The sequence below is a fragment of the Microcebus murinus genome, chromosome 8 (assembly GCF_040939455.1).
Source record: "Microcebus murinus isolate Inina chromosome 8, M.murinus_Inina_mat1.0, whole genome shotgun sequence".
NCBI lineage: Eukaryota > Metazoa > Chordata > Mammalia > Primates > Cheirogaleidae > Microcebus > Microcebus murinus.
This window is the reverse complement of record NC_134111.1, coordinates 65,400,785-65,419,481: the sequence shown is the minus strand read 5'-3', so window position 1 is coordinate 65,419,481 and position 18,697 is coordinate 65,400,785. Positions and strand designations below refer to the sequence as shown.

The following is an 18,697-nucleotide window of genomic DNA, read 5'->3' as shown; positions in this document are numbered from 1 at the left end:
CAATCTTTATGACTTGTGATATTCTGTTACAATGTTGAATGATTGTAGTGTAGTCTTGTTACTGATGTCGGTGGGAAAGCTTTTAAAATTGCATACTTGGGTATAAATTGCTGCAGAAATGTTTTACCTAGTTAAAGACGTTACTTCCAAAGTTGTTAGGGGTGTTTTCATTTGTTCAATTTTGGTAGTGGTGGTGGTTATTAGCGCTTGAGCATCCACTTTCTCAGTTTTTTTCTCCCTTTGCTCAGGCAGGGGCAAGCCTACTTATTGAGTTCATGAATCAGCAGATGGAGTTTTTCTAGTCCTGTTTTATAAATGGAGTAGTTCCTTCTAACTTGAGGCCTTATGCAGGCAGCTGAGTATGTAGGATTATATGGCCCAGAGTTATCCTCTACTTGCATCTCTCCCTCTTCCCTCCCTCCCTCCCCCTGCCACCCCTTAGTAATATTTAGCTGTAGCTTCCACTTGGCCATTGACTTTGAGTTTCTTATTTGTTTCTGGTACCTAGAGATTTTCCCTTGGTTGGTTTTGAACTTAGATATACATTTAGAATTTATTTTTTTCTAGAATTTTTGTGTCTTTGAAGTAGGAGTAGGGAAGGGGGAGAACTGTTTCCCATTTTAGCTCAGTGAGCCAGATTGAATAGACATCTATCACTTCTTTAACTCCTAAAATTTCTCATACCAAATTTACTTAGAATGTTTTATTCATTCAGATATTCTACATAACAGCACTGTTCAATAGGACTTTCTGCAGTGATAAAAATATTCTCTCTCTGTGCTGGTCAGTATGAGAGCCACTAGCCACATGTGGCTATTAAGCACTTGAAATATGTCCAGTGTGTTCAAGAAACTGAATTTGAAATTTTATTTAATTATAATTAATTTTAATCATATGGCTAGTGGCTACTATATTAACACAGTTCTGTACTAAATAAAAAGAGATGAGAACTCTTCTAAGCACTTTGAAAAGAGAATTCAGTAAAATGTTAACTTAGAGAAAGCCTCCAAAGTATAATTTCTATATGTTGTAATGACATAGTCAATAAGGAATTTGATAGATTCTGGATTTATGTCCTATGTCAATTAGCATCTAATATTTTATATCTGAAATATGTGTATTTATACCTGAAATGGGGTATATGTATTTATATATCTTTATCCCAATGAATAAATTCCTTTCCATAGTTTCTGGGAAACTACAGATCAAAATTGAGGACAGTGGAAGTCCTTGTGAATGTGAAATTTGAGAGTTGCTTGGTGGCTCGTTGGCTAATTGGAAATACTTACAGAATTGCTAGATGGATATCATATTAACATATGGTATACCCATACCTGATGTTAACATGTGTATAATTCATATATATATATATATATATATATATATATATATATATATATAGTAATGCCCAGTTGAATTGCCAGTTAATTTTCTTTCTTTTTTTTGAGACAAAGTCTCACTCTGTTGCTCCCGCTAGAGTGCTGTGGCATTAGCCTAGCTCACAGCAACCTCAAACTCCTGGGCTCAAGCCATCCTCCTGCCTCAGCCTCCTGAGTTTCTGGGACTACAGGCATGCACCACCATGCTTGGCTAGTTTTTTAAATATATATATTTATAGTTGTCCAGCTAATTTCTATTTTTTTTTTTTTTAGTTGAGACGGGGGGCGGGGGGGGCGGAGGTGTCTCGCTCTTGCTTAGGCTGGTCTCGAACTCCTGACCTTGAGCAATGCTCCCGCCTCAGCCTCCCAGAATGCTAGGATTACAGGCGTGAGCCACCACTCATGGCCAGCCAATTAATTTAATTGATAAAGCTGAGACCAGAATCAAAAATCTTGGTCTTCTGACTTCCAGTCCATACTTTTTCCTGTGTGCTGTACTTTGTTACCAATGGTAGTAAACTGGGGGAACTAAACCTGTTTGTTCAGATTCTTCTTTGTTTCTCTGTATATGTATCCAGACATTTCTTCAGATGTACTTTAAAGAACATATTTGTTTTCTGTACAACTGTGTACATAAACATTGGTAGCTTATAAGGTAGATTTTAATTATGTTTCTTTTTTTTTTGCGACAGAGTCTCGCTTTGTTGCCCAGGCTAGAGTGAATGCTGTGGCGTCAGCCTAGCTCACAGCAACCTCAAACTCCTGGGTTCAAGCAGTCCTGCTGCCTCAGCCTCCTGAGTAGCTGGGACTACAGGCATGCACCACCATGCCCAGCTAATTTTTTCTATATAAATTAGCTGGTCAATTAATTTCTTTATATTTATGGTAGAGATGGGGTCTCGCTCTTGCTCAGGCTGGTTTCTAACTTCTGACCTCGAGCAATCCGCCAGCCTTGGCCGCCCAGAGTGCTAGGATTACAGGTGTGAGCCACCACGCCCGGCCTATGTTTCTTAATAGCTGAATTATATAAGGCTTTCATATGTTTCAAATTGAAGGTAAAGTTGTTAAATACTAGATAATCAGGATTGTTTTTGAATTGACATTTAAAAAATAATCTATTTTACAAGCTATACATTTAGTCCTCTTTGATATTTCTTGCAGAAGTTTTCTAGGGAAAATATAGAGTTTGTATAACACATAATTTTTAGAATAAGTGAATATATTTTAAACATTGCAACTAAAATTACTGCTCTGTTTCTTTTAGGTTCTTGCCAGAAACCTTATGTGGCCCTTATTCATGGAATTACAATGGGTGGGGTAAGTAGACCTTTATTCTGATCATCAATATTTATATGAGTTGTGTTAAAATTAAGTTAATTATTTAACAGATTGAGGTGATGAATGTAATACAATAGAATTCATTGAAACAAAATTGTGTGGATTTGGGATCCTGGCATATTTGGGGCATAATATTTGCTTATAGCACTTTTAGACTATCTCAACCCAAAAGAGTATTTTGTGTTCTTAATTATGCTATATGCTATTTTAACTTTTTGAATTAGCAAGGTTTTTTTAAGCAATGGAAACTGATTGCATTTTTTAAATGTATGTAGAACATTTTTTGTAATTGGAAATAAGTATTGTTGGAAGTAGATTGTTTCCAACAGCTTTAGATGAGAAACTGGATTTTTTTTTCTTACTCTCAGTATTGGGGATTTGGTTGTCTGTTGCACAAAATTTCACCTTAGTGGAACTGTTTGGATTCTTTATGAAATTCTCTGTAACTGCATTTCTATCAGTTGACAAATATTTATTTTGCCTCTGTCCTGTTACAAAGAAGCCTAAAATGTAACTGGCCTTGAACAACTTGATACGAAGATGGAGAAAACATGAAATAGTTACAGAACAATTGATAAATTGTTTGGCAGTGACTGTAACAAAGACAAGGCTTTCAGGAGTGAGGAGTCAGAATGGGTCATCTTATCAGGAAAAGGGCTGCATGGAAAAGATGGTGAATTGCACTGAGCCTAGAAGGATAGTGAAGGGGAGAAAAAGTAATATCTTTTCCTCACCCATTGTAAGGGTCATGGCCAGTGCCAATATAGCAAAAGATAGATCAACAAGAAAAGCATAACAGATTTGTTTAAAGCTTTACATGATATGGGAACCTTCAGAAATGAAGACCCAAAGACCTAGAGAAAACTGTGTATTTTTATGCTTAGGTGTGATGAACAATGGATAGTGATGTAGAAGTATGATTGGACAAAAAGGGTATGATCCAATGGTAATAAACTGGGGGAACTTAAGTAAGCCTGTTCAGATTCTTCTTTGTGTCTCTGTGTATCATTCCTTTCCTCTGTGTATAGTGCTGGGTAGACACTTGTCAAATGAGGGTTTAATGATGTATATTTTTAGGAGAGGTTGGCCAGAGAATTTCTTCATGGCAAGCACTCCCACAGAAAGGTGGGCAAAAGTCAGAGAATGACCTCTAAGGGGCCATATTTTGGGTAGCATGTTCCGAGCTCTGACAATAGGTGTGGCCTAGGTAGGTAGGAAGTAGGAGGCCAAAGGGTGGAATTTCAATAATTCTGCCTGTTCAGTGTTTTAGAAACTTAGTTATTTGGAATATAAGAAGTCCTCCTCTTATTCTAGTAGAACTACCATAAATGAGGCCTGTTTGGCATGGGCTATTGCTTAGATCTTGCACATCATTTTGGAAAAGGATTTCACTAGCAAAGGCAATCTATACCTCTCTGCTTGTTGACAGATATTGAGCGTGGGTTGGTTGTGCTTTATCAAGGAAGTGTTAACATGGGAAAATAAAAGTTCTGTGAAAAAACTACAGAATAAAGGGAAAGGAAATAATCTGAAGCACTGAAGGAAGAGCTGCCCTGTGAGTGTGCAAGACACCAGGAAAAAACGAAAACAAAAAAAAATGGGCATACCCAGTTTGATGTAAAAAACAAATGTAGCCTCAGTAAAACAGGAAAGAAATTCCATAAGGAGCCAGCAGACTCAGATGAAAGGGCTACATGCTTAAAAGGGGAACAGATAACATGAGGAAGGATGACTAGGAGCTAAAATACAATAGCAGAACTGACATATTCCATTCTGAAGGCAATGGATTAGAAAGAGTTGAATTTGATATTACAGATAGTGCAGTTGTATCTCTGGAGGACAAACTTGAGAAGTTCTCACAAGACATTAAAAAAAAACGATTAGAATGAATGTTTTAAGGTAATGACTATGAAAGAAAGATATTGGGAACCTAACAAAGGAATGATACATACTCCATTGAAAATAAATCCAATAGTTGGAACAGAAATGATGGTTACATACAATTGAAGAAAACTTCAAAACCACAAACTTCCAACCTGAGGTATATGTAATTAAAGGGAACACAAAATTTCTGATAATATCACTAAAAAGAGACCTACACCTAGGTAAAAGCTTAGGTAAATTTTTTTTTTTTTTTAACTACAAGCTTTAAGAAAAAAGAAAAAAAGAAAAAAACAACAACAACAAACAACTGCAAGTGTTCAGGCCAAGGGTGAAGGGATGATTAGTGGGTATAGGTTTTATACAAAGGAACATAAATCTGGCTTCATACTTCTGTTATACAAAGTGCCAAAAGTAAATGGGGTGAAAAGTTGTGAAATAGTTAAGACCCTAGAGTTTTTTACCCAATTAAGTTGTCATTTAGTATCAATATAAAAGAAAAATATTCTCAGGAATGAATGGGTTTAGAAAATATATTGCTGACATATCATGGTTGAAAATATTTCAATAAATATCTGGTCTAGTTGACCAAGTGATCACACAAAATTATAACTCAAGACTAGTTTTGATATGAAAGGATTGGTGAACTGCCCCTTGGTATTGTCGGTAGGCAGAACTTCCATCTTTTTATGGAAGCCTGAGAATCATTGCTCTAACATACTGTGTCTGAATGCATTGGCCATATTTTTAGGCACCACCCCCCCCGGCATGTACAGGTTGCTTTAGTATTTCTATACGTTCCTTTATATGTAACAGACAAGGCTCTTCTGTTTATTTCTAAAGAAACAACCTCAGTGAAACAGATCAAAATGATGATGTCTTTAAGTAAAGATGCTGCTGTTGCTTTTTACTGGTCTCTGTTTTCTGTATTATAATTTAAAGCAGGTAAATGACTTTCAAATGAAGATATACTTTATATTAGCCTTTCTTAACCAGAATTCCACCAGAGAATTAAGTGTTAGTGCCCTAAGGCAGTGGTTTTCAAGATACTATCCCTGCAATAGCAGCATTAGAAGCACTTGGGAACTTGTTAAAAATACACATTCTTGGGTCCCACACCAGAGTCAAACTCTAGGGGTAGGGCCCAACAGACTGTTTGAATATGCCCTCCAAGTAATCTGAATCATGTTAAGTTTGAGAACTGTTGCCCTAATGGATTCTCTCCTGTTTCTGTCCTGTGCTTCTAGAATGGTACCAGTTATGTATTATCCTTGGAGAACTGAGAAAATAGTCATATCATTTGCAATGATCTGTGATTCAGATGAGAAACCCCTGAGAAAGTTTGTTTTATAAGCTTCCCTAAAAAAAACAACTTATCTTTTTTCCCATCAGGACTGCTACCTGTATGTATCCTTAAAGACTGAAGTTCCCTCCTTTCTTGACAGTCTAAATCAGGGGTCTTCAAACTTTTTAAACAGGGGGCCAGTTCACTGTCCCTCAGACTGTTGGAGGGATGTACTATAGTTAAAAAACAAACAAACAAAAAACTATGAACAAATTCCTATGCACAGTACACATATCTTATTTTGAAGTAAAAAAACAAACGGGCAAAAACACCGGCATGTGGCCCGCCAGCTGTAGTTTGAGGACGCCTGGTCTAAAATGCTACAGATTGAGTATCCCTTATCCAAAATGCTTGGGACCAGAAGTGTTTCAGATTTCAGATTTTAAAAAATTTTAGAATATTTGAATTACTTAGCAGTTGAGCATCCTAGATAGGAAAATCCAGAATGCTCCAATGAGCATTTCCTTTGAGCATCATGTTGGTGCTTATAAGGGCAAGGACTATCATGCTTTTTTTTTTTTTAAATAGCTTTTTGTTTATAATGGTAATATCTGGAAATGTGGAAGTGAATGTTTATTCCTAGTTACTGATTAACATATTCATATTTTTGAATGATTTAGTTGTCCTTTTTAAGTAATTATAATTAGATCTTTAAAAGCCTTTATAGATACGTCAGCTTTTTTCTCCTATTGGAACTGTCTGAAAACACACTTAGCTTTGTCTCTTAATTTAAAAAAAGTCTTAGATTGCCCAATTTTTGCTTTAGGGATGGCAAAATTTTAATAAGTATATTCATTTTTATGGTGGCAGAGTATGAGTTTGACTACATTCATAGATTTGTTCCATTTTTGTTCAACCATTATCTATGCTTGTCCATGTTAGAATTCTTTATAGTAGATTATAATATATTATTATGAAAGGATTGTTTAATAATAGTCCAGTTAAAAAACAATGACTGTCAGACTAATGATCTGCTCTTGTATGATTATTTTTAATTGAGTTTTTTGTAATTGAGTATTAAAAATGTAGAGATTATTTGAGCCCTAGGATGATATTATCTTACTTTAAGGAAGATACACCTTTGTTTCTGGTAGGTGTTTAGGCTAAGGACATTAAAAATAAGATCATCTCAGTCCAGTCAGGAATAGAGAGGATTTGAAGCTGGGTTTCTTTTTTTTTTTTTTTTGAGACAGAGTCTCACTTTTGTTACCCTGGCTAGAGTGAGTGCCGTGGCATCAGTCTAGCTCACAGCAACTTCAATCTCCTGGGGTCAAGCGATCCTCCTGCCTCAGCCTCCCAAGTAGCTGGGACTACAGGCATGCACCACCATGCCCGGCTAATTTTTTATATATATATTTTTAGTTGGTCAATTAATTTCTTTCTATTTTTAGTAGAGATGGGGTCTCGCTCAGGCTGGTTTCGAACTCCCGACCTCGAACAATCCGCCCGCCTCGGCCTCCCAGAGTGCTAGGATTACAGGCTTGAGCCACCGCGCCCGGCCTGAAGCTGGGTTTTGAATCCACTGTGAATCCAGGCCACCCTGACTCCTAAGGTGTAGCCCTTAGGGGCCCAACTTGGCAAGCCCTAAATTCCAACTTTTGCTCCTTTGGCAAATGGGGCTTAGCTCAATCTGTTGAAAACTCTATTCCACTTTTCATCCTCTTAAGATCAGTAGGGCCAGATTCTGAAAATCATTTTATTGACTATAATCAACTGTAGAAATACACTTTATAAGTACTTGTCTTCTAAAACTCTCAGTTTATAACTGAATATGAGGCTAAATGCAATTACTTAATGAGTTCCATAGCATAAGATATGACACTAGTGATAAAGCTGAGAAACTGTAGGAATAAACCTCTAAGTATCTGAAATAACTCTACTGGTGTGATACTTTCACATGTTTAAAAATGACTCATAAAAAAAATGGAAAGCTCTAAGAGCAGAAATAAATAAAACCACAGTCATAGAAGAAGATTTGAACACGTTTCTTTCAATATAGGTAAAACAGAAACATATTCAGTATGTATACATATATACATATTTTACATGCACATGTGATTTGAATGAACATTATTTAATAAATAATGAACATGTACTCAGTAACTGCAGAATTCATGTTCATTTCATGTGTGCATGGAACATTTACCAAAATTGGGCATAGAGTTAGTCTCTATAGTTCAAAGGATTAATCTTATGGACTATGTTCTCTGGCCTCAATGAAATTAAGTTAGCAATCAATAATAGATAACTGGAAAATCCTGAATGTTTGGAACATAAGCACTACACTTTGTATGACATCATAATGGATTGATCAAAGTAGAAATAAATGAAATTCAAAATAAACAGTAAAGATTATCAAAGCCAAAAGTTTTTATAGGCTAATAAAACTGATAAATCCTTAGTGAGATTGATAAAGATAAAAGCAAAACACATTACAAATTTTGAAATGAAAAAGAGTACATCCTTCTGGAAACCTTTAGCCATTAAAAAGATAAGATGATATTATATATAACTTTATGCTCATATATTTCAAAATATTTATGAAATGGACAAATTCCTACAATGTATCTAAACTGACACAAAAAAATCTTTGTAACTATTAATAAGTAAATCTGTAAAAACCTTTTCACAAAGAAAATTTCAGTCCTACGTGGATACACTTTGTAATTCTTTCAAACATTTAAAGAAGAAATAATATAAATCTTACCCAAACTTTTTCAGACAATAGAATATGAAGGAACATTGCTACTACATTTGATGTGGCCAGCATAATCTTGATATTAAAACCTACAAAGGATGTTACAAGGAAGGAAAACTATAGCCAATCTTCCTTATGAACATAGATGAAGAATCTTTAAAATATTAGCAAACCAAATCTAGTGATAAACTTTAAGGGGTTTATTAAATAAAATAGTCTCCTGATTACTTCTTGCTAGATAACAAACCAAGGGGCTCATTTCAATAAATCGTGTTTTGTCATTTGTGTATCTATGTAGAATAAAATGAATATTATCTCCAACCTCACACTATAAATACTAGAGGGATTGAAGATCTAAATATGAAAGATAATACAGTATAAATATTAATATTTTAGAAGATAATATGGGAAAATATCTTGGGGGTAGGGAGGGATTAAAGAATACACTAAATTCATACTAAATAAAACCAACAGATTGGAATGTATTAAAAACCAACTTCTGTTTATTCCAAGACATCCTTAAGAGAGTGAAAATGAAAGCCACAGACTGAAAAGATATTTGAAATCTATATATCTGACAAATTATATAGAGAATATATAAAGAATTTCTACCAATCAATACAAAAATCCACTAGAAAAATGAGCAAAAGATTAGAACAGACACTTCACAAAGAGGATATCCAGATAGCCAGTAAACACAGAAAAGCATTCAACTACATATATTATCAAGAAAATGCAAACTAAAACCACAATGAAATACTAACACATCCTCCTTAAAATGGCTATAATGTGAAAGACAACTTCAAGTATTGGTGAGGATGTGGAGCAGCAGAGTCATATACTGCTGGTGGAGCTGAAATTGCTACTACCACTTAGGAAAATTGTTTTGATATGTTTTAAACTTGAATGAATTAATACTCTTTTACTTAACAGTTTTACTCCCTGATATATACCCAACCAAAATGTGTACACACATGCACCAAAAGATATGTATAACAATGGTTATTGAATTGTTATTTGTGATAGCTATAAATGGGAAACAACCCAGATAGCTATATACAATAGAATGGATTAACAAATTGTTGCTTATTCATACAAAGAGATGCTATGCAATGAAGAAAAACAAATTATGTCTACACACAAGAACATGAATCAACCTCACAAACATAATGTTGACTGAAAGAAGCCAGATGATAATATATATATTCTATGATTCTATTTATATCTAGATAAAAACCAGAAAAAACACTAATCTTTTGTTAGAGGTCAGGATAGTATTTACTTGAAAGACGGAGGTGTAGTGACTGACAGGGTGCATAAAGGAATTTCTGATCATTTTGATCTGAGTTTACATTTTAAGATAATTCACTGAAACTGCATGCTTACTTTTAATACTTACTACTTGTTACTGTTTATGTGCTTTTAAGTATATATTAGATGTCACTTAAGAAAGTGGAAAAACAAAAGCCAGTGTGGCTTACCAGAATGAAAGTGATGGAAGTGGGCAATGGGAGACCACATGATCAGGAAGGTAGAAAGGGACCAGATCACACAGGACCTTATCAGCCATGATGATAATATTAATAGTTTAATATGATGAGAAGTCACTGGAGAATTTGGGGGCAGGGAAATGACATAAGGTGTTATATGTTTTAATAAGCTTACTTTGACTTCTGTGTAGAGGATAGACTGTGGCAAGAATAAATAGAGCAAGAGAAACTAGAGATGATGGTGACTTCAAGTAGAGTTGTATTGGGGGAGATGATGAAAAGTGGCCCAATTCAGGATGTATTTTGAAGTTAGAGTTAAGATGGTTCATAGCTTAGATTGTGGGCTAAGAAGGAAGGAAGATAATGTGGAGGTGTTTGGCCTGAACAGCTGGGGGAATGGCTGTTTACTGAGATAGGGAAGATAGGGAAGGAGCACATTATGTATAAAGGTTGAGTTATTTAAGACACTCAAATGGAGATGTTAAATAGGCAGCTAGAGTAACAGCTGAGTAGAGAAATTAGGAAAGGAGAAATAATTTAAGTCATTAATGTTATAGATGGTGCTTAAAATCCTGGGGCTGGAAGAGATCACCCAGGGAATGAATGTAGACAGGACAGAGTGTAGGTGAAGTAGAATAGAAGGATGACATCTGATCATTGTGACAGATCAACATTTTGATGTCAGGAACAAGTGAAAGAGCAACTAATGAAATAGAAAACCAGGAAAATATACCTCGTAGCCAAGTAAAGCGTTTCATAAAGTAGCAGTGAGCATTTAACTCTGTCAAATGCTACTGATATATTCATTTAGATAAAAAATGAGATTTGACTGCTGGGTATAGTAGAATATGGGGAGGGTATTTGAGGAGAGTAGGAATTGGAATAAAGTGTTAACATTTGGAGAATGAATCTATAAAAATTAGTTAATATAATAAAACTTGAAGACTTCGAAGCCTTTTTAGTCTAGCAAATGAGTACTAAGAATAATGGTTAAATAAAATATAACATCAAATTTCAGAAGTTAAGGGGGACTTCTTAGAAGCATCCTATAATGGATCCTTTTATGTAAGGTAGAAGAATTAGTTATGAACCTGCCATTGGGTTCTACATCCCATTCAGTATGAATCAGGATTTATATTCCTAGTATCTCCAAGTCAGGTGGCTTGAATATTCTCAGCCTTCACATCTTTATCGAAAGGCTTTAAAATTGGCTCTTAATGCTACTTGTATCATTGGCCAGCTACTCCGAAAGCTTTTCATTAATAACTTTTTACTAAAATCTTGAAGTCTTTTATTTCATTCACTATTATCATCAGCCAAGTCTGAAATATATCGTGTAATACAGGGTAAAGAACTAAATCAATGAGTACAGGATCTATAGTTCGAATGAAAAAATATGGGACTTATAAATTTCTTTCTCTAGAGTTCAGGATGTGGAATGGGCCCTCTATAGAGAAGTTGGTCTGTTACACTGTTCTTTTGTAAAGGAGTGAGGATTCTAGAAGATGCAATGGGAATGGCTGGTCAGGGAGAGCAGTGTTAGGAAGCTGTGTTGGGAGGAAGAGCAGTATTGCAATGAGTGTATACTGGGAGCCAAAGGACTAAAGGGGCTTACATTGATTGTGTGATGCTGAAGCATAATAGAATGTAGGTCTGGTTCTAATTGAAAACCTAGTGAAGAGGCTTTTTTTTTTTTAATTGAAAAGGATGGAGACTCACTCAAATCCACAAAAGAGAATGGGGCAGTTATTAGACAAGTTCAGGGATCAAATGTGAATAGAAGGACAAAACAGCATAGTTTATCTCTCTGAAAATTGGACTGCAGATGTGAATTTAAGGCAAATTAAATTCACCTATTTTTCTTTCTATAGAGATAGAAAAACACCTTTTTATATGTTTTTCTGTCTTGTACAGGCTACAGCTTTCTCAGTTTTTTAGTCCCTACCCCATATAATTTCAGCGTTTACTTGGCTGTCATGTCTTCTGTTGCTCGAATTTCAGATGACCTTTAAGCTTCATTGCCTGTCATCGACTGACAGCTGCCCACTGTGTTTTAGTTTAAATAACTAAGAGTAAGAACCTTATCTAACTCACACCCTCCCCCACCCCCATTATTCCCCAGCCCTCAGTATTCTGGTTAGTCCCAATTGGCTGCCCTTGGGTCCTGTTCCCATTTCTGGTTCAGCTACTGCTGGGCAGAGTGGATTCCTTTAGAGGAAAAAAGTAGTGATTGAACAGGCATTGGCTTTTTCTGGTATGTCTTTCTTACTTTAAAATGTTATGATTAATTCAAATTGTAAAAGCTTGAAATCTTGGAGGAATGACCCAAAGCCCCTGTGCCTAGTAGAATGAGCATGGGAAGAGTGGTAGGAGATAGATAGGTAGGCTGGGCCAGATTATGTAGAGTTTTGCAGGCCATGGAATAGAGCTTGAGTTTTATATATAGACAGTTACATGTTATTACATATATATATCATATAGATGTACACATTTGTTCAAATATTAGCAATACATCGGGGGACAAAAATCTGAAGAGTTACTTACCAAACTGATAATAACTGTGTTACTCTGGGGAGAGACTGACAAAACTAGGATCAGGGTTATTGTCAGACTTTATATGTAAATGTTTAATAAAGGGGAATATAGTCATGTGCTGTTGGTGGAATTCAAAGTTAATTCAAAGAGGTGGGGGCATAACCAGAGGAGTTATAATGGAGGCAGGGTCAGCCAGTGAGGCCTGGAGATCGCCTGCTGGGCAGCTCTAGACTGATCCAGCTCTTCTGAGTCCTAGGGCTCCATAGAACATAGTCTAAAAGAAAGGGTTGGACTAGATTAGCAGTTTCAAAGTTCTTAACAACACATTCCTTAACTTTCAGTTGCAGTGTGATAAGCTAAGAGAACAGAATATAAGGCAAGGGCACTTAAAATAATATATGGAATGATTAATATAACCAGCGTTTTATTTTTATAAGAATTTGTAAGATTTTATGTAGTCTTGAAGTATATATAATTTAATATTGTCTATGTCCTAATTGAATACCTATAACATCATATTTGCTTATACAGAGTATAATTTATAAATGTTGACATCAAAGGATATAGGTAGTGACTGAAGAATTTTATTCATTTTCATGTTTATGGACATGATCTTTTTTTTTTTTTTTTTTGAGACAGAGTCTCACTTTGTTGTCCAGGCTAGAGTGAGTGCCGTGGCGTCAGCCTAGCTCACAGCAACCTCAAACTCCTGGGCTCAAGCGATCCTCCTGCCTCAGCCTCCCGAGTAGCTGGGACTACAGGCATGCGCCACCATGCCCGGCTAATTTTTTTTTTTTTTATATATATATCAGTTGGCCAATTAATTTCTTTCTATTTATAGTAGAGACGGGGTCTCGCTCTTGCTCAGGCTGGTTTTGAACTCCTGACCTTGAGCAATCCGCCCGCCTCGGCCTCCCAAGAGCTAGGATTACAGGCGTGAGCCACAGCGCCCGGCCTGGACATGATCTTTTAAATTTTAAGCTTAGCATGCAGTACATAAAGTTTATAAGAAATTATATGTTTTTCTGAGTATTTTCTATTTTTTTTATTTCATCATATTATGGGGGTACGAACCTGAGTATTTTCTTAATGAAATGCTTAAAAGCTTTAAGAACTTATAAATTGCTGAAATGAGTGTGAAAACACTTTAAGGAGTTGAGGAAATTGTAGTGAAAAATTAAAAGAAGCCAGAAATGAGGCCCTTTCTTTTTAGCTAACATTTATAGAACTTTTAAGAGCTTAACATTGTTCCAGATACTTTAAGTCATTTAATTATCTGATGTCAAAGAGAAACTGGTGAAAAGGGATTAAGAATGAGAACTAAAAGAATCAAATAGAAGTTCTGAATAATGTGAAAAGAAAATAACATAGGAAATGTATGTTACAATGTGAGCAACTGAGCAACTGGGTACTTTGTCATTAGGTGTGTACCTCTCATTTCAACTTATTAAAAAACATCTGGTATTCAGAGATGATTGGTATATTGCTTTCAGTGACATTTAACAAGTCAGAGATGGAGACTTTCAGCCAAATCTTTTCATTTTCTAAAACTTGAGTGTCTAATAACCAATTTTTGAGAGTTTTATAATTGGCCCCGTTAAATGTTATATCTGAGAAAAATGATGTTGCTAATTTTATTTTGTAAAATATGTGAATAAATAAACTGTGTTAATATTCTATTCAAAGCAACTGAAATTTGCTAGAATAGCTTGGTTGTATTTCTTTTCTTTTTTCAAAGAGATGGGGTCTCACTATGTTGCCCAGGCTGGACTCAAACTCTTGGGCTCAAGTGATCCTCCCACCTCAGCTGAGCCTCCCAGGTAGCTGAGACTACAGGCACCTGCCACTGCTCCTGACTTGATTTTGCTCTTTTGATTACACTAACAAGCAACTCTCAGTGTTTCAGAGAAGAGTTATTTTAGAATGCTGTATCTGTTTTGAAATGACAGGGAATTGGGGAAGAGGACCTGAAGCATAACATAGAATACTAATTGGAAATATCTTGGCTAAAACAAATCTACTTTGGATATCAGGGATTCCCATATATTTTTGTCCAGTAAATGTGTCTGAAATGGTATGGTTTAGAACTACCCTCCAGCCTATCTTCTGAAACAAATTCCTATGGAATCTAAAGGCATTTCACTTGCTTTGCAATGTTTGTGAGTGTGTGAATATGTTTTTTTTAAAACATTATATTAAACATTTTTTTTTTGCCTTATTTCTCTAGGGAGTTGGTCTCTCAGTTCATGGGCAATTTCGAGTGGCTACAGAAAAGTCTCTTTTTGCAATGCCAGAAACAGCAATAGGTAAAAAAAAAAAAAAAAAAAAAAAAGCGAAAAAAACACAATGTTTTAATGGTTCCTTTTGGAATCATCTTTTGATGCATTTTAGATTATGCTGGTGAAGGAATTGATGGAATTTTGTGTGAGATACAATAAGAACTTTAAAAAAGAAATTAAACAGGAAGATAACTAAAAGTTTATATTAGCTCAATAATTGTATCTGAAAACACAAACCAAGAATATTAACTGAAGAAACACACTGTAGTAATTTTAGATAAAAGATTATTTAGGTAATATATTCTTGCATTTAGATCTGTGATCATTTTGAGTTAATTTTTGTATATGGTGAGAGATACAGATCAAAGATATAGACCAAAGTTATTATTTTGTATATGGAAATTACAATTATTCCAGCACCATTTGTTGAAAAGACTGTTATTTTGCCACTGAATTGCCTTTGCTCCTTTGTCAGTTGTCTATTTTATGTTGATTTCGGTGCCAATATCACTTCATCTTGATTACTGTTGCTTTATAGTTAGTCTTGAAATCAGGTAGTAGTAATCTTCCAGCTTTGTTCTTTTTTCCCCTCAGGTTCTTTTGGCTATGTCCTTTGTATTTCTATATGAATTTTAGGGTGAGTTTGTCAATGTCAACAAAAAAGCCTCCTGTGATTTTGATTTGGATTGTCTAGAATCTGTAGATCAATTTAGGGAAAATTGACATCCAAACAATATTGAGTCTTCAGATCTGTGAGCAAGGTATATTATAAATTATAATTTAAAAAAATTTTCAGCTCTGATTGTTAGTTACCAGTATAGAAATACAATTGATTTTTGTATTGACCTCATACACTGCAAACTTACCAAGCTCACTTATTAGTGTTAGTTGCTATTTTGTAAATTGCACTAGCATTCCTAAATAGACAATTATGTCATTTACAAATAATGTCAGTTTTACTTTTTCCTTTCTCATCTAGATACGCTTTATTTCTTTCTCTTGCTTATTGCACTGGGTAGAACTCTCAATATTGAATAGAAATGATGAGAGTGGACATTCTTCCCTTGTTCCTGATCTTAAGAGAATGCATTCAGTCTTTCACCAATTAAGTTTGATATTAAGGTGTAGCTTTTTCATAGGTGTCCTTTATCAGAGTAAGGAAGTTTCCTTCCAGTCCCAGATTGCTGAGGGTTTTTTTATTAGGAATGAATTTTGGATTTGTGAAATGTTTTTTTTTTTGCATCTGCTGAGCTGCTAATTTTTTTCTTAGTCTGTTAATGGTGAATTACTCTGATTGGTGTTATGTTTGCTTTACTAAAATTTTATTTGGAATTTTGTATTTGCTTTTTTTTTTTTTTTTTTTTTTTGGAGACAGCATCTTGCTCTGTTGCCTGGGCTAGAGAGCAGTAGTGTCATCATAGCTCAACCTCAAACTCCTGGTTAAACCCACTTCATGGTTGGTGGTCTCTTACCAGGAAAGAATGCTGTGTCTGGACCGTGAGATTGGTTTATATTTAGCCCTTAGGAAAAAAAACCTGATGGCCATTAGCAAGGGAGGGGGTAAAATGAGGCATGTCTGACTTCACATTGTGTCATGGCTGAGAACTGAGTTTTGAGCTTTCTCTGGGGTCCCCTTGGCCAAGAGGGCTTCATTCATTCAGTGGGCGGCTTGGGGTTTTATTTTAGTTCACAGCTTCAATATAGGGATTTTGGAGGGACACAGTTGAGTCCATAACAGGGAGTAATCAGCATATAAAAGCTATCCGAAGTCATAGGACCTAAGGAAAATATACATAGGGAAGAGGAGATAGCCCCATATCAAGCCTAGGCACAGAAAGCAAGAATTCAAGCAAAGGAAGTGGAGCCAGCAAGGGAGACTGGAAAGAAGCAACAATTGAGGCAAGGGGGCAAAGAGAGAATGTAGTGGCCTGGAAGAGAAGAACATATTTCAGGATTGAGGGTGTTTTCACTTGGGCAGAATTCTGCTGATGAATGAGGCAGGCAGGAGTGTGGAATGTTAGGGAACTGAAAGGAGGCCAGAGTGTCTGGAATGAGGTAAGTGAGCAGTAAGAGATGTAAATGAACAAGTGTTTAGGCACCTTGAAGACTTATAGAGGTGTTTGTTTTAATCCAAGAGAAGTAGGCACCCATGGAAGGGTTTTTTTGTTATGTTTACATAAGACTCTGATTAGGATTTGTTTTTTTGAAAAGATCACTTTGGCTATTGTGTGGAGACCCGTTTAGAGGAGGAATCAACAGGTTGTAGTTCCTGGTAGGGATTAAGGGGCAAGGTCTCTGGTGATACCAGAGAAGGTATTGAGGCTGGATGACTGTATCCTTTTTTGAGGTGGGTGATGCTGGAGGAAGATGGTGGGAATGGTGGGACAGGTTGTGAGTCCAACTGGAGACTTAGCTGGCTTGAGATGCTAGGAGATGTTTCTATTAACAGTAGCATGCTGCTTATTCTTTTAAGTCTAGAAACTTTTTGCCAAGTAGAACTGGAAAGAATTTGAGTGCTTGTGTTTTTGTGTTAGCTTCATCAAATGAAGCAACCTTGGAATAGATATACGGATTATAAAACTAGAGTGTTACAATTGTTTAAGGAAACCTTAAACAACAAAAGTAGTATGCTGGCAATTGTTTGTATATATGCTATTTTCAATTGTTACCAGTAGAGAGGGAATTTTAAAAATACTGATGGTTAAGAAAAGTGTAAATGCAAGTGATTTTATTAGGTATAAACTTGTTCATTTAGTAGGACTAAAGGTTATTGCATCAATCTTTAAATATCTTGAATATTAGGTAATTGACTAAATTTGGGAAATTATTTAAATGATACTAATGAATTTTTCCATAATATAATAGCCCATAGGTTATTACGTATGTTTTTTCCCATGCTTATTATTTGGAAAGAATAATAAGCACGGGAAATAATTAATAATCCTGTTTCACAGATTCTTAAAAAGTAAATTAGTGCTAAGAAAATTTAGGTAACATTTTTGAGTACTTCTCACATACAAAACATTGTGTCATCACATACTTTACTGAATTCTATAGAAACAAGACAGGAAGATTTTGAAAAATATCCAAGTTAAGTTAGCACAATTTTTATATAGCACAAAAACAAGTCTATTGTGGTACCGATTGTATTGTATAGTACTTAGGTTAATGATATTTATAGTATAGATTCAGACTCCACAGAGAAATGGTGGTGTGATCTAAAGGTAAAGAGGTTGTATTGGTCTTTCATTTGAATCACTGTTATCTCTTTTTGTTATATTTAATTACAGGATTATTTCCTGATGTGGGTGGAGGTTATTTCTTGCCAAGACTTCAAGGAAAACTTGGTTACTTCCTTGCATTAACAGGATTCAGACTAAAAGGAAGAGATGTGTACAGAGCAGGAATTGCTACACACTTTGTAGATTCTGAAAAGGTAATTGTTTGGATGTGTGTTTTGTGCTGTTGGAATGACAACACAAAATATTGCATGAGGAGGCGCTGGGAGTGGTTGAGACCACAGGCTTTTGGTGGACATGGGTGTGAAATCCTGGATCTATTGCTTCTATCTGTGTGATCTTGGGGAAGGTGCTTAACCCGTCTAATTCTCAATTTCCTCTTACACAAAATGGAGATAATGAATTCTGAATTTGGAGTTATTGTGCCTGGCACCTTCAAGTGAATATTTTTAAATGAATAATTAGAATCTCAGTAATGCCTACTTTAAGTCTAAAAAAAAATCTATATATAAA

The 18,697-nt window shown here is 35.4% G+C and overlaps 1 protein-coding gene across 1 annotated transcript in view; it reads left to right on the top strand.

Annotated features, from left to right (window-relative positions):
• Positions 1-18,697, top strand: part of HIBCH (3-hydroxyisobutyryl-CoA hydrolase) — a 63,939-nt gene that overhangs the window by 20,283 nt on the left and 24,959 nt on the right. The window contains exons 6-8 of the mRNA XM_012776877.3: positions 2,644-2,696; positions 14,894-14,972; positions 18,236-18,381. Of these exons, the coding sequence (XP_012632331.1) occupies positions 2,644-2,696; positions 14,894-14,972; positions 18,236-18,381 (278 nt within the window). The remainder of the gene's footprint in view (positions 1-2,643; positions 2,697-14,893; positions 14,973-18,235; positions 18,382-18,697) is intronic.